Source organism: Hevea brasiliensis, chromosome 13, assembly GCF_030052815.1.
Source record: "Hevea brasiliensis isolate MT/VB/25A 57/8 chromosome 13, ASM3005281v1, whole genome shotgun sequence".
NCBI classification, from domain to species: domain Eukaryota; kingdom Viridiplantae; phylum Streptophyta; class Magnoliopsida; order Malpighiales; family Euphorbiaceae; genus Hevea; species Hevea brasiliensis.
Window position 1 is genome coordinate 56,184,065 of NC_079505.1, and position 16,726 is coordinate 56,200,790.

Below are 16,726 nucleotides of genomic sequence, written 5' to 3' on the forward strand. Positions count from 1 at the left end.
ATCTTTGTATATATAAACAAATTTTAAGAATGAATAAAAAATTTGAATAAAAATAATAAAAAATATAACAAATCAAAAAACAATTTGAAAGCATTAAATGATAGAAAAAAGCTTGGTAATTTACAAATGGCACAAAATACTGACTATTCATAGGAAAAATGATGAAAAAAAATTCAAAATAAATTTAATTCAATCATTAAATAATTTTAATTTGAAAACTTTATACCATTAACTTTTGCGTTGAAAGTTTGGCTATTCAATAATCAATGACCACTAAATATAATTCATTATTTATTCTTTTAATTCATACGTAACATAAAACATTAATATAATAGTATTAAAAAAGTAATAATTAATAAATTATATACATATATATATATATATATATTACAATAAAAATATCAAAAATAACTAAAAAGCATAAAATTAATAATATTAAATTAATATGTGAAAAATAAAATTTTATTTCAATCGTTTATTAATTATATTATAAAAATATCAAAAAAATAATTAAAAATTAAATATTAATAAAAATATAAATGATGCGTAAATTTTTCTAAGTAATAACAAAAGCATTGTGAAATGATTTATATTAACTAAAATAATGATATTAATCATTCATTAATTTTATTATAAAAAATAAGAAAATAATATAAAATTGAATATTAATAGAAATTTAAATAAAATATTAAAGTAAATACCATTAAAAGAGAAATATATATATAGATTTGTGTTTCCCAGTGGCAGCTGGTGAAGACGTTTCCAATTACACTTTCAGCAGTCCTGAAGTGATGAGAGTTTTTATTAAGCTAATAATCCTATTTAAATTAAAATTAGTTAATTAAGTTATTCTATGTTAAATAGTATTTTCCTAATCGATTTAAGATTTAACCTTCGGATTTTTGTTAATAAAAAATATTTAGTAGGCTAATTTCTCTCTACGTTTATTCTTTGTGTTGAATGTATATCATCTCCCTCACTCTCTCAAGATTTTCTGTTTGGTAATGGCATAGAGACAAGGCTTAGCTAAAGCTAGCATGAGCTTTTTAATTAATGGCATTGCATAAATTTTATGAATTAAATTCAGTATTATCATTATTTTTTTTTTCTTTCTGTGTTGTTTTTCTAGTGAAAATGGCAAAAACTAAGGCTTCCTCAAAAAAGCAGCAAAAGAGTGGTATCGATTTCAAGGTGATTACTACCAACACTCTACCATTCCTATTTTATGTACTGAATTTTATGTCTTTTATTAATGGATTTCTTTTATTGTTTATAGAAAATTAAGCTGAAGCTTGGCAGGAAATTGCCACTGCCCAAGAATGCTACAAACACTGAAATTAAATCCAAAGGTAAAATAAAATATATAAGGCTTTGCATTTTCTTTTTTTTTTTGTTTTTAATTAGTCGCAAATTTGTTTGTTTCGCTAGAAGACATTCCTTTTGAAGAAAAAATTGTTAGATTTTCGAAACGACGCGTCGTTTAGGTGCCCAGTTGTTAGCAGACTTCGGATTTTAAATACATTTTTCCAACTGCTGTCATCTTCTTCAATATAGCCCCTCTCTTCTCCATCGCTGGTTGACGGAGGCAGATGAGCTTAGTTTGATTGGGTATAACTGTGTTGTTTGTAACTGAATACCGAGTAATGGTGGCTTCTAAATATATAAATAATGTATAAAGCTGTGTTGAAAATAATTCAGAAATCCTTTTTCCCTCTCCCTATTCCTCATCTTTCTTCAATTTTTCTTCTATTCTTTTTCCTTTATTCTCCCATTTTTTCTATTTTCTATCGTTTCCTTTGGGTTGTGGCTTTGCCACAACATTTGGTATTGGAGCTGCAAGATCCTGAGTCTCAACGATTCTGTGGACAGTTGATTGCCGATTCAAGAGGGTAACACACCTAACCTAATCTCGAATAATTCTAAGATGGGTATTCGTGTTTCTTGATAAGAAAGAATCCTAAGATGGGCATCTTTTCTAGCCGCAAAATTGTGAATAAATGTGGGGATGAGAATCACAATTGTGGCTGGAAATCTAATGTTTTTATGATCTTGAAGGAACAAGAATGGGAAATTTGTAGAAGAAACAGAGAAAGTTAAATCATTGTCAATTAACTGTGCATCTTTTAAAGGTGTTCACGTGTCTTTATGCAGTGGAAGTTCTGAAATTGTTTGTTTCACTTGTAGATATTCTTTTTGAAGAAAAAAAAATTGTTATACTCTTTTTTTTCTCCTATGCTAAAGCAAATGATAGATGTATCGTTTGATAGCATTTATCTTTAAAGAAAGTTATTTCTATGTGTTAATCCGATAAATCCTTCCACAGAACTACAGTTAAAATGTAATTACGTAAAATTGTAACTTTATTCGTATAGTATGTCCAAGAAGAATGAAATCCCAATGGTTTTTCATGCCTTTACAACCAATATCTTATAAGATGAATGGATCCTTTATATGCTATTATGTTCAGTTATAAGTGGCTTTCTGTGAGTAATACGATTGTCGAAAATTTACTTGAATGTATTATGGGCAGCAATTATTATTCCTGAGCAAAGTGTGGCATCAGACAAAATGAGTTTAGCTGTGAGTAAGAAAGGCTTGACTTTGAAAGAGCTTCTTCAACGAACTTCCCATCGCAATGCAAAAGTTCGTAAAGGTAGCCTCATTACTACTACACTTTTGCATTATTGTAAACGGCCTCCTTTTAAAAGTTCAAGGTAGTGAATGAGATCTGAAAATATAATACTATGGTTATCAGGAAATGTAGGAGAAAAGGAGTTAGTAGAATATCCTCATTTGGGTATCAGGTGGGAAACAAAACAAGTAAATGACATACTATATGTTATGGAACTTAGAGTAATTTTATTCCTATCCCTTGGGAAAGCATTGGTTCTTAGAAAACAGTAAAAGGATGATGATATGATTGCATGCATATCTGCTAGGAAATCAATGTTTCTAATGGTTCAACTGAATACTGGTTTCTCTTACGGCTGAAAATTTGTCTGCCTTTTTGTCTTTGTTATCTACTTGACTACTGAATTATTCTTTTATGTTTATGGGGAATTTTTTTGTTTAATTTTTAAAGTCAAATCATATGTGCAAGTTGGTCATGTGAATCATAAAATGTGGAGGCTTTAGTGCTTCCACTATTGGTTCTTGAATCTTTGATTGAATTTACCAATTAAATTACTTGAAGGATTCATGAGTCTTTGATGCTGACAAGAGTTTTGTTGTTTATTATATCCCATTCCTTTTGCAGATGCATTGATGGGTATGACAGATTTATTTCTTACGTATCCGGAAGAGCTGAAATTGAACACGCATGAAGTTATACAAAAACTATGTGGACGTTTTGGAGATGAGGATAAAATGGTTCGAGAAACCCTTTATCAACTTCTCAAATCCCTTTATCAACTTCTCAAATCAGTAATTTTTCCTACCTGCAACGAGATATTAACAAAACAAAAAGTGAATATGTGAAGGCCGTCTTACCTTAGGTAGAGGGACTTCCCATTTTCCAGCCTTCTCTTTCCTCTTTTGCTTTATAGTGTTGCTCATGATCTGCAAATAGCACAATGTCATACACAGCACACATACATGCTAGTATGATACACATACATGATACATATATAGACTCATATTAACAAACATCCATCAATAATTAACCTTTGCTCGTGTTGTGTTTCACGATCCAGCAGATAGGCAGGAATAGCTCCTTCATGAACTTCATCATCCACCTTCCGCCTAGATGTTGACTCGTCATGCATGGCCAATCTATTGACATGAAAGAAAAAATATCCACAAGTAAAACTGCTAATAACTGTTGACTCATTAAGCTGGCCATACAAATAACTAGCAATAATAACTAAGTATTGAGCTGATGTAGCGTAACTGCATATTCACTACTAATAGCTGGAAAAATAATTTGCAAGCAAGTATAATTACAATATTTATTCAACCAGGACCTAGGCAAAACAGGAGGAAAAAGACTGAACAGCCAGGACACATTCACAAGTCTGCATAAGGTTTCAGCTATTGAAAGATTCTTCCATGATTTCACAGAAAATTTAAAATATCCTGTGTAACAAAATATAGATGTAGACATTTATTTTACCATTCAGATTGTACAATTACAAATTTACAAGGAGGCCATCAGATCATTCATCATTGTATGGTTAGCTACAAGAGTGCTCAAAATTTAATTGCATGCTTTTAGTAACCAAATTATGCTATACGCCAAAGAATCATAAATTCTCAGAGAATTAGCAGCCAAACCTACTCAACATTATGTTACAGTGAGAAATGAAAAATCAGCAGCAAATTTTATCATTGATATTTTCTCCCATTCTACCTCAGCATAAGCCAAACACTTAGTTAGCAGTTTATGACACCGAGACAAAACCAAAAAGGTGAATGATATCAATTATTTTCAGAAAAATATCCCTCAAATTCAATACATACCAACATCGTTTGCTATGCACAACTTAATTTGGTGAAAAATCAAGAACAATCATCATCCCTAAAATAACACCTGTATCACTTTGAGCTTATAATATGAACTGTTAAGTACCACGAGTCACTAAGATTGCACCATGTGAGGATAGACTGTCTATGTAGAACTCACCCTTGAAAACAAGCTTGCAACGAGAGAGTGCCTAAAGACTTATTAACCTCTTATTAAGATTATTTCTTAGCAATGTGGGATCGAAACAATACCCACGCTTGGAGAACCAATATTCTCGTTGGTCACGGCCAGCACCCTACACATCAGATCATCTATCGTTACGCAATGGACCTAGGCCACCACACTGTGAGCTACCATTCTGAGTGTCAGATCTTGCAAGATGGGACTGGCTCTAATATCAATTGATATGAACTGTTGAGCACCACAAGTCATTAAGGTTACACCACGTGAAAATAGGCCACTTAGATAGAATTCAACTTTGAAAACTAGCTTGCAAGGGGAGGGTGCCTGGCAACTTATTAGCCTCTCACCAAGGTTATTTCTTAGCAATGTGTGATCATAACAGCTCACATAACAATGTTCTTATAGCGTTCAAATAATGGATTCAATGTGTTACAATTCAAACCTCAATTAGAGCACCCTCCTAATCACCCACATAAAACCAATCAAACATATGGACTCCAAATGAATGGGCAGTAACAGGAAATTACCCTTTAAAAATAAAAATACATAATATATATATTTGTGTGTGTGTGTGTGTGTATATTTAAATACTTTTAAGTAATGATTATAAGCTTTATACTTAAATAATTATAATTATATAAAAATTTAAACACTTTATAAATATATAATTCTTAAATACAAAATAAATAATTACTTAAATATGAATAGGGATGGCAAGCCTCACAAGTAAATCCACAGGTTTGCAACATTGACACCAGTGAGATAAGTTCCATAAAAAAAATTCAGCCAGATATAACTGACTTTCTACATAAACATATTACAAATAATTTCTCTAATTATTATGTTCATCAAAATGTTGCCACAAGAAACTCATATTTACAAATATGTCTACCTCCTCATTTGGAGGGGAAAAAAAGTGCAGTAGTTGACTAGTCTATATGAATTTGTGCATAGTATTTGTTTTGTTGCAGGAGGGAGACATGTTGCATATTGAGTTTCAAAATGTCACTATCAGCTCCTACTCAGCCCGCATAAGAACTATGGCATATGGGAAAAGGTAATAGGATGAAGAAGATGAATTGGACTTTGAATTTCATCGTCATTAAGCAGCATGATAAGTAAATGAGATATAGAATGGCATTTAGACATCCCTCATTAAGTGAAATGTCCATTAATAAGGTTTGTCCTCCATTCAGTGGTACATAAGCATTAGATCCATCCCATGGTAAATCCTATGCCAACTCCAGATGTAACTAAACTACTAAAGCAGTAAAGTTTCTGGAAAACAGCTACCAGTCCCTTCCACACCAAACCACCCCCCCCCCCCCCCCTTCTTTCCTTTTTCTAAAAACAACCCAAAACCAAAGGGGTGAAAACCATCAAATACGACAAAGCCCAGACACTGTGAAAGCTTCCTAAAAACGAATGTCATCAATTTAGAGATCATAACCAAAGATGATAACAAAAATTAGCACTATAGAAGTCGGTTCCTGAAGGCTAATATTCCACAACTGAATATTTACACTAGATTTTCATAACAAGAAGACCGCTTTTACAGCAGCACCAAATTACTCTTTATTTTTTATTTTAGGGATTATTATGACGATTCAATATTAGGATGCAAAGTAAAAAAAACAGCACATGTTCATCTTTTCAAAGCACAAATTCTGTTAACTACTTCTGCAGTCCTATCTATAATAAGAAATCACCACAAATGAAGGACCAATTCTGATATGTGTGGCTCTCTATGCTTTGTCCCATGAACTACTAACACAGGTCCACTTATCAAAGAATCCACAAAATGAACAGCTAATTAATGATAAAATTCTAGAGAGGCCATAATATAATCAATGTCACTCTTCCAAACTTATGGCATAAACACATACCCATTCACCTCCCTAAACAATGAACAAAAGACCACTTCCCTAGGGCCTTTGCTCATAATAAATCCTCAGAACAGTTTGATCAGCTCTTTAGAAATTCCATCACAACTAAAGATTATGTCATTTGAACAACATTGTAAAACCAATACATGAAATCCATTTAACTTTTTGCTTGTATGTTGTATCCATGCCAAGCCATGCCTAGCAAAATGACAAGGAATATGGGGATAACAACAGTGTTGCGTTATCATTTTCATAAGCAAACACTTCTTAAAAGATAGAAAATTAGTTCCTAATTATAATTTTAGGATTCCTACACCTTTCTAAAGAAAATAATAATTGCAGGGAAAATAGAATTTCCACAATAACTGCAAAGCCCTTCACACAATATTGCAAGAACACATATGTTAATCTACAAGCTATTCTTAGCACAAAAGTCTAAAAAGTATAATGCGTAATCCAATCAGAATCATTGAGGAAAATACACCATTCTTGTTATTAATCCCAAATCACATTGCATAACCCTTGCAGGTCCACGTTTAAAAGAAACATATGGTACCTCTCTTCCACAAGTCAAATCTATAAAGGCATGAGATGGCAATCACCACAAACGCATTCAATAGAACCTCAAATACTAATTTATTTTGCTCTATCATAAAATGGGTAAAAAAAATAATTAGTTCTACATAATCATTTCAAAGAACTATCATATCATCAAGATACAAGTAAAACACAGATACACAAAAGACATGAAAAAAAAAAAAAAAAACTCTAGAAACGAATATTCCAAAACAAACTATACCCAATCAGGCATAATGAAACTGTAATCCATATATATATATATATATATATATATATATATATATATATATGATGAAATGATAAAAGTACTAACGTTTTCTTCATGAGGGCCTTCTCAGCATAGTTTTTCTTGGCAATCATCTTACCCTTGATACCCAATGCCTAATGCCATGCAAAAAAATAAAATAAAAATCCAATTCACCCATAAATCAATCATAAAAAATATCAAATTTAAAAAGAAAAGAAGAGAAAGAAACAGACTTTCTGGGCCCTCTCAGAGCGCTTGTGGACTTCACGAGCCTCCTTCTTGCGCTTGCGCTCGAAGTGGTCGAGGCGGTAGCCATGTCTCTTCCTGTGTAACTCTATATAATCTCCTTGCGGCTACAATCAAATTATCATTTATCAAAACAACCATCATAAGAATCAATCACCGATCAATCAAGCAAGAAACAAACAATAATCGCTAAAGGGAGAGGCGAGTGCCATGACAAACCATGGTGTTTGAGTATTAGCTTTTACACACAGAGACGGTGCAGATTGCAGAGAAAAACCCTAACAAAGGGGTTTTTGTCTTCTTGATTTTTAGAAATGGGTTTTCAAAATCGGGTGGAGGAGGTGGGCTTTGAGTAATCCGATCGGTGCAAATAGACAATTATTCGGGTCGGTGTTGGAAATGCTTGATCCAGGCCCATCTTGACCCTATTGGGCCGAAGTTCTACTTTAGGGTAATGAACTTTCTATAGCTATCAATTTGGGTCAAACAAATATGGCCCACTCTATTCCGTTAGTTCAATTTGAGTCAAAAATTATAATTTCGGGCTTTTTTTTAATAAGAAGATTTTTTTTTTGAAAATTATATTTTATTAAATTAAAAAAAAGAAGATGTTCTTTTGGTAATAATAATAAAAAATTAAAATAAAAATAAAATTTAAACATATATATATATATATATAAATTTTTTATCCTTAAAATTTTCTATTATGAAATTTACGTTTGATTATTAAATTATTAATTATTAACTTAATTATAATATTTTAATTTGTTTTAAATTGAAATTAAAAACTATTTTTATGCTTTTCAGCTTATTTTTTTGTTAAAATAATGTTAATATTATTAAATAAAAATAAAATTTAAATATATTATATTCTTAAATATTATTTTTTTTAATATATTAAGTAAATATAGAAATTATTTCTACTTAAAAATACTCAAATTATTCTATATTTATTTAATATATTAAGTACAATCCGCCCACCCCTTCGACCCCGTAAGAGACAACCGAAATTTGTCTGTGCTAATGCCGTACAATTTGCTAGAGTTAAGCAAATCCCAACCCAATAGAACAATGATAGTTTCGCTCACAGCAACAACAACTTTTGACCCAGATGTATTCGTCGTAGCATTTTGAGTTGTAGGAACTCTAGTAATCCCTACGAGCAAAGACTGATTTGAGGATTAGAAGGCCCTGTAATCTTCTTACCGTCAACGGTTACCTCAACTCAATGGCCAAAATTAGAGAAGAGTTCCCTCGTGCTTTGATCTTCACTAAAAGCTGCCATCGGCAACAGTAAAGTCACACTTGAGCCTCTCTCCTCCCTCATATTTTCAAAGGATATCGTAATAAAAACAAAGAAAGAAAAAGAACAACAAAAGTTACTTTCAACAAAACAAAAAAAGTTTCGAAGAACCGCCAGAAAATAAGAGAAAGCAGTCGGAGAGCCTTGGAAAGAAAGCAGAAATAAAGATGCAAAAGGAAAGAGGGATTTGCCTTTTATAACATCAGTATGCGATAAATGTGTTTTCAAATTTTGAATTGCCAAAAGTCCGTCTCTGGAATAACCCTTTTCATGAATCAAGGAAGTTTTAATGGCACCCTTTCACATCGAAGTGACACAAGGAGAAGATCGCGCTCGATAGCTATCCAAAGGTCATTGAATATAGCACAGGTGCACTGCACAAGGTTACAGGGTTCACAAAAGAACATGAACCTGAAGATTCGTATTAGCTAAAGAGGGGTACTAATGATATTACCCACCTTAAATAACCAACATGACAGTCAAAGAGGCAACTCTTGAAAGTAAAATATCAAATGTGGAGGTCAGAGTGTTAACACCCATAGATAAAGTTAAAGACAGAAAAAGAGGCCTCTCAGCCACCTAAACTGGATAAGATTGAATCGAACAAAGCAGAATCAGTCTAGGCCTAGATCGGATAAGCGGAGTAATAATGCTTTTGCTCACCCAACAAGCTGAGCAAAATCCATACCGAGCAATAGCAAAAAATCATCATATGTTCAAGGCAAATTTATAGGATATAATATCGGAATGTCAACCTAAAATTATCTTTATAATTAAGGTAGCGACTATTTTCCTTAAAAGATTATAAATATTAGGAACAATAAGAGATCGTTTACACTTTTTATACTATCAAAAGTTCATATTAAATTATTCTCTCAATCTCTCATTTTCAAGTTCTTGATTTTCTTATTTGAGCGTTGGAGTAGCTGGTCAAGAGGCTACCACCCTCACTTTTCTTTGTTTTTCAGATCTACATGGTAATTGGACTAAACTTTTAGAGCTCACAGCAGCATCATATATCTCTTATATCTATTTATATTCTATTATTTTTATTAATCAGATTTTATGTTATTAATATTATGAAATCATCTTTTAAAAATTATAGGACTCAATAAAATATATTAAATTTTTGTTTATTGAAATATATTAAATTTAATATAAATTTTTAAAGTAATTTTTTAAGAGCAATTCAAATAATAACACTAAATAAATCATCAATTTTCTATACATCGCATGGAGAAATTTTTGACAAATTTAAAATATATGAAAATTTATTCTAGATGGAGTATAGAAAACTTGTCCTTCGTAAATGTGAGTGTTCTGGTGGAGGGGTCATTGAACCATCGACAGTACTTTGTAAATCAGTTTTCATATGTTGGAAGGGTCCAACTTATTGACTAGAGTATAACTACGTAATATAATTCTTGAATAAAGACATACCAACAAATCTAGGTTGACTTGTGAACTAAGGGTAAGTCTTATTCGATTTAAATTAAATAAATTAAATTAAATTATTTAATTTTTATGTTAGTTTGATTTTAAATTTTGATAATTTTGATTATTTTAATTCAGTTTAGTGATAGCGGAAAAAAAAAATTGCGCTTGCATATTAAATATCTATACTTTAAAATTTTAATATATTTATATTTGAAATTAATATTAATTAATTATAATAAAAATATAAATTTAATATTACATAAATTATTAAAATATATAAATAAAATCTTAACAAAATAATTATTACTATAAAATTTACATTAATATTTCAAATAATTATAAAAAATATATAAATAAGAAGCAAAATAAAACAATGCAATATGTTAATATGAAAATATAAATAATAAAAAAATGGAAAAAGCTATATGTTTTTATTATAAGGTATATAGAATATATGTTAATATATATTAATAGTATTGAAGCTAAAATTTAAGTTAATTGGCGATCACTATATTTATAATTATCTCTATCATCAAAATTCGGATTTATATATTTTGAATGAATATACACAATTAATATAATAAAATAATCAAATTCTTTTTTATTTGAAATTGATATTATTTTTATGAAAATCATAGTAAATATGTGAGCATAAATTATAAAAATAAATAATGGTATTTTTATTTAAATTATAGTTTTACTATTAAATAACTATTAAGTAGCATGTTAATTCCTTTATTAATTAGCAAATTATTATTTTCAAAAAAAGTATCATGCGGTAATATTAGAGAAAAATATTTTCATAGAAAATGACATTCTCAACGGCACCTTGGGAAAACAATACTTTATATACATGCCAAGAAATTGTACATGCTTTTACACGTATCTATTAATAATTTTAAAATATAAATAAATAATTTTAATTTATATAATTTTAGTTTTAATATATGAAAAATAAAATAGTGTCTTATACTATTGTTAATTGCTTTATATTTTATTTTTATTATTTTTTAAAAAGATTAAACCTTTATCTCTTGAATTTTTTAATGAAGATTTTTATATTAAAAATTATATTTTATAAATAAATTGACATGCATAACTTCACACACATATGTATTAAATGCAAATTAATATAAAATTATAAAAATAAAATAAATTAAAATTTATTAAATACATAAAAAATAGAGGGTGAGCAAAACTTTTAAATATTTCATATAAACTCTTCAAAAGTTTTAGACTAGTTTTTGAAAAATTTGCCACCGCCTAGCCCTACTCCTTACCACTTCATTTCTAAATTTTTGTTTTCTTCTCCTTTGGCAATTGGTACTACCACCTCACCTCTTCAATACCCATTGCTTATTCTCCTTCGTTTCCTCTTCATTGTCCGTCGCCCTACTTTGCGAATCCGACGATCTCTCACCTGTGCATGTCGCCAATCGAGCAATCTCTCACCTCTTTATTTCTTTTCATTCATCTACTTACCACCGTCCTACCTCTTGAATCCTCCATCTCTTCTTCTCCTTAGTTTCCTCTTCATTGTACATCGCCCTACTTTGCGAATCCGACAATCCCTCATCTGTGCATGTCACCAATCGAGCAATCTCTCACCAACTTGCCAATCCGCCATTGCAATGTTGTAGCCTCACAGCAAAGCTAAACCTCTCTTTTCCCTCTATTTTTTCTATTCACTTGGGACAATTTATAATATTGTGATTTTGAGTTAATGTACATTTTGTTTATCTATCCTGTGTTTATGGAATGTGAGATTACTAATTTGTAAATTTTTTTTTGTATTATCTGTAACTTACATTGATTTGACTATAGATGAAATTATAAATGAAAGAATGAAGATAGGAAAACTGAATTTTTGAACTGAACTGATTTATTTCAATTTAGTTCAATTTGATTTAATTTTTAATTTATTTAATTTGATTCGATTAAAAAACGAGCTCTAAGTGTGAACTATTCTATAGTTACCCTTAACTACAAGAATACAAGAAAAAAGAAAAAGAAAAAGAAAAAAAAGGAGCTTCAACATTACATGCAAAATTTTTTTCATGCATGAGCAACACAACTTTTCCTGATGTATGCCATGATATTACCAAATATTAAAAAAAAATGATCATAATTACAGTATGTAAAAAGCTAGAGTCATTCTGCCATATATTGTGCGATATCAATTCTTACAATTTATCACCAAGATTAATGAAATATCATTCCTAGGTGAACCTGTAAAATGCCTCATACGTCATAGATAGGCATCTCAAAGTAGTCAAACATCATCGAGTCGGCTAAAGTTAGAGAAACTACAAGTCCTCTGAAAAGCAACCAATATGATAAGCTCCTGGAAACTGGTCCTTGGTTGAGGAAGTGGCAGGGGTTGATGAAACTTTCAGAGCAGAAAAATGCCGGTAAGGTCGATGAACTGGAGGTAGCAATAATGATGATTCTCGGTCCATTGCCAGTAGCCGCCCACACTTACTGCACAAACAACTAACAAGTTCAGAATCCAAAAAAATTTAGTAATCGCATCAAGTCAAAAGAAATGACTTTTACCTGCAAACTTTAGTAAAGAGCGTTTGATAGCTGCAGATCCAATGCTTCCCAAAAAAAAAAAAAAAAAACAGAGAGAGAAAAGCATCAAGAAAAAGACAGAATGTCCCAAAGATTCATATTTACCTTAAGAAACATGAACAATTAACAAACACCAAAATCCATAACTTCAGGACCATACCAAAAGGAAATGAAGTGCTGTTTCAGTCCCAATACCCAGAAAATGTTGCAGTGCCATTGCAGCATGCTCCTGGAAAGGTGTTAAAAGAAATCAGCCAGAACTGAAAGGTTTAAACATATCAGCCACCCCAACAAGAGAGAATTAAATTATAGACAAGCATGGTTACCGTGATATGTCTGAATACATGATGAACTGAAAAACCTCTTGTATGTACATAGCTGCCTCCCTATTGAAGAGGGTAAAAGATGAATAAATTGTCAGCAAAATGCAGCTAGATCACCCTCCCGTGTAAAAGGAAGGGGCAGCAAAAGACAAAACCGAGTAGATAATGGATTCTGTTTTTTTTTTTTTTTTTAAGCTCAAAAGCATCGAAATGTAATTGTCTCGTTGACAAGACTTCAAAATATTTTTTGGTTCAGTTCCAACAATTAGTGGCACAAGTAAAACCATACACCCCATCAAACTAGAATTAAGGGTAGGATTTGACTAATAAAATTTGGTGAATTGACTTCTATAATGTTGAGACTACATGTTACTGCTCAGTTTGAGAAATAGCACCTGAACTTATAAGTTAATCTAAATATATAATACATGGATAGGATGTACTAGGATAGTGAGAACATATCCAAGCAAGCACTAAAATTCAACTCTTCAATTTTTTACTGCAATTCTGATATAAACTTCAAACAGAAGAGTAATTATTGAACTCTGAATTGTAGCAACTATCAAGAGGTAAAGTGATGCTACTCTAGATCGAAGAGGCAATATGGTCATACATGAACATCAGAGCTCACCAATCATACCAAGGTAATGAAGTAGAATTGAGAAAAAGAGAGATCTTATAAAAAAATTACCTCATCTGGTGAAAAGAAAGCTACTGCATCTGGGTCAATAGAACCAGCTGGATGCAATGAAACAATAGCTCTGAAGACAGAAGGAAACAACAGTTCAATTACAGCAGCCTTATCAGTGGTAACAGGGCCCTGTGATCCTGTTCTTAGTTTATTTAAAGAATGAAAAGTATGCTCTTTTGATGTTTCAACAGGATTTTCATTTGTTGAATTTGGCAGTGAAGAAGCTCTTTTCAACCAATCTAGTCGCTCAAAAGTGAAAACTTTCAAATTTGGCATTTCTTTTTCCAGACGTGTTAAAACATCTGAAAATGTTTTGCAATCACTAAGATCTTCCTGAAGAGTTGCTGGTGGCACTTGGGTACTGCAATGCTTTTTTGATACAGGTTCATTACTTTGACCCTCTAGTCCATCATCGAGGTGAGGGAAAAATTGCCTTTTCTGATCTGTGAATGCCTTAAGAGCTAACCTGCAAATAAATGTTGAGTTGATACTTGAAATTAATTATACCATATAACTATTATATGCCAATGGGTCAAATTTATGCACAACTGCACTATATCAAAGTGGCACAGGCATTTGCCATAACAATATCAAAGATCTCCAAACCAACCTAGTTCTATCAACTGCTGATGCACCAGCCTGGCCAGCAAGTTGCCTTTTCCAAGCATATGCAACGACTGCACCATCTGGACACACTAGTGGCATATGCAAACCCCAAGAATTGCTTCGTGACCTTAGAGAATCATTGAGAACCCCAGATTCTTCTAGCTGCCTTCCTACCAAAATTAACGAGATTCAATATTCATGAGTAACAGCAGCCTACTACCAAATTGAAGTCGAAAGAACACACACACACATGCACATAACTAAGATCAACTAAAGCTCAGAAATTAATGTGCTTTTTCTCCAATTTCTTCATTGAGTTGCAAAGAAAATAAAGGATCAATTTCACAGAACAGTATTAAACTATTTGCATTATCATCGTCATTTGACATTAAACCATAAAAACCTAAACCTAGGAATCTTGCAACAACAGAAAAATGCAAACCGCTTAAACATACCAACGGTGCGGAGGTTTTGGAGATGTTGACGCATGGCAGCGTCTTCTTTCGCGAACAAATGCAAGGGCTTGTTACTCTGGTGGGGCTGCGCTGCAATGAACAGCGCTTCGAGGAGCCGGTCAGCGCCGAGCCTTACGTCGGCAATGAGACGAGCTGCTTGGGCCAGCCTGTCCATAGCCATCGCCACCTGCTTGGGCGGCGCATCCGCAGATGAAGCCTGGTTCGAATTCTGGATCGCCACCGCCTGAGGCTCCTGCTGCTGCATTAAAGGGTTGGGTTTCATCATGAAGCTAGAGTATTAGTAGTAACTCTAGCGCACTGATTCAAACAATAATTTTTTGGTTTTTTGTTGGACTCCTGCGACTATGAGCCAGAAGAAGTCAATTCACAAGATATTTTAGGGTTTGTTTGGAACAAAACAAAATGCGCCGCTCCGCGCCACCGCTAAAGCTCTGTTTTGGAGTTTTGGATGAGGTGATAGAAGAGTAATTCATACAAAGATAAGGGAGGGTAAAGAAGGGTAAAGGCAAAGAGGATTATAATAAAAAAAATTTCATATTTGAAAAAATGTGAAAGAAGGATAAATAATTATTAGAATTATAAAAATATTATTTTTTATTAGATAATTTATTAAGTGATAAATTTATTATGATAAATTTTAAATTTATAAATAATAATAGTTTATTATAAATAAATTATAAAATTAATAGATCAAAATAATAATGTGTAAATTTAATAAAGATTGAATAAAAAATAAATTATTTAAAAAAAAAATTATAATTGAAGGATAATAATTGAAGTAAACTATTGAAAGAATAAATAAAATAATAATAATTAAAGTACAATAATTATAGTAAATTATTTAAAAATAAATGATTAAAAATAGAGAAACTATGTAAGGCCACTTAAGAAATAAGATATTTATTTATAGTGGTATGCTAATTTTATTTTTAATAGATATAATTAGATTTTAATACAAAGTTAAGGGTACAATAAAAAAATAAAAAATAAAGTAATTTTTAGCTCTCACCTCTCCCGCTTACACCTCAAATTTTAAATATAAGAAAATTTGAGATTTGAGGGGTAAGGAAGGGTAAGCCTTACCTGGCATGTGAATCATAAAATGTAGAGGCTTTGATGCTTCCACTATTAGTTAATGAATCTTTGATTGAATTTACCAATTCAATTACTTGAAGGATTCATGAATCTTTGATGCTGGCAAGAGTTTTTTAGTTTATTATACCCCATTCCTTTTGCAGATGCATTGATGGGTATGAAGGATTTATTCCTTAAGTATTCAGAAGAGCTGAAATTGCACAGATATGCAGTTATAGAAAAACTACGTGAACGTATCAGTGATGAGGATAAAATGGTTCGAGAAGCCCTTTATCAACTTCTCAAGTCAGTAATTTTACCTAGTTGCAATGAGGTAGTTCTTCATTTTCTCTACTGCTTGAAAGCTCATATTTGTAGTGGTTGTGAATTGGACACCTTATAAGGACAGTCTTAAAAATTGGCTCCATAAGTTCTGGGTTAGAGGATAGAAAGAAAAGAATGGGTAGACCTAAACTGACTTGGAGGAGAGTAGTACAACATGACTTAGAAGTATTACACATTTCCGAGGATTTAACCCAAAATCATTTAGAGTGGAGAAAGAGAATCCATATAGCCGACCTCAATAAATTTTTGGGATAAAGGCTTAGTTGAGTTGAGTTGAGTTGAGTTTATTTTGCA

The 16,726-nt window shown here is 31.6% G+C and overlaps 2 protein-coding genes, 1 long non-coding RNA gene and 1 pseudogene across 3 annotated transcripts in view; 2 read left to right on the plus strand and 2 right to left on the minus strand.

Annotated features, from left to right (window-relative positions):
- LOC110670557 (uncharacterized) overlaps positions 1-16,726 on the plus strand; it is a 38,014-nt gene that overhangs the window by 10,404 nt on the left and 10,884 nt on the right. The window contains exon 5 of the mRNA XM_058132034.1: positions 16,252-16,421. Coding sequence (XP_057988017.1) covers positions 16,252-16,421 — 170 coding nt within the window. The remainder of the gene's footprint in view (positions 1-16,251; positions 16,422-16,726) is intronic.
- Positions 1,446-3,483, plus strand: LOC131171883 (uncharacterized). The gene is made up of 3 exons (XR_009142535.1): positions 1,446-1,889; positions 2,531-2,653; positions 3,257-3,483. It is a non-coding gene; the product is annotated as an uncharacterized LOC131171883 (long non-coding RNA).
- Positions 2,737-7,938, minus strand: LOC110670565 (uncharacterized; annotated as a pseudogene).
- LOC110670559 (mediator of RNA polymerase II transcription subunit 27) lies at positions 12,480-15,473 on the minus strand. The gene is made up of 7 exons (XM_021832647.2): positions 14,993-15,473; positions 14,542-14,707; positions 13,932-14,397; positions 13,244-13,303; positions 13,078-13,146; positions 12,900-12,943; positions 12,480-12,824 (listed from the first exon to the last, which is right to left on the minus strand). The coding sequence occupies exons 1-7, from the start codon at positions 15,276-15,278 to the stop codon at positions 12,650-12,652; spliced, it is 1,266 nt and encodes a 421-aa protein (XP_021688339.1). The 5' UTR covers positions 15,279-15,473; the 3' UTR covers positions 12,480-12,649.

What these genes read in the sequence shown, in the direction of transcription:
- LOC110670559 (XM_021832647.2), bottom strand. Translation starts at nt 15,278, where the DNA reads ATGATGAAACCCAACCCTTTAATGCAGCAGCAGGAGCCTCAGGCGGTG. An exon ending in CTTTCTTTTCACCAGATGAG is followed by an intron (nt 13,304 to 13,931) that starts GTAATTTTTTTA and finishes CCTCTTCAATAG; the next exon opens with GGAGGCAGCTATGTACATAC. An exon ending in ATGTATTCAGACATATCACG is followed by an intron (nt 13,147 to 13,243) that starts GTAACCATGCTT and finishes ACACCTTTCCAG; the next exon opens with GAGCATGCTGCAATGGCACT.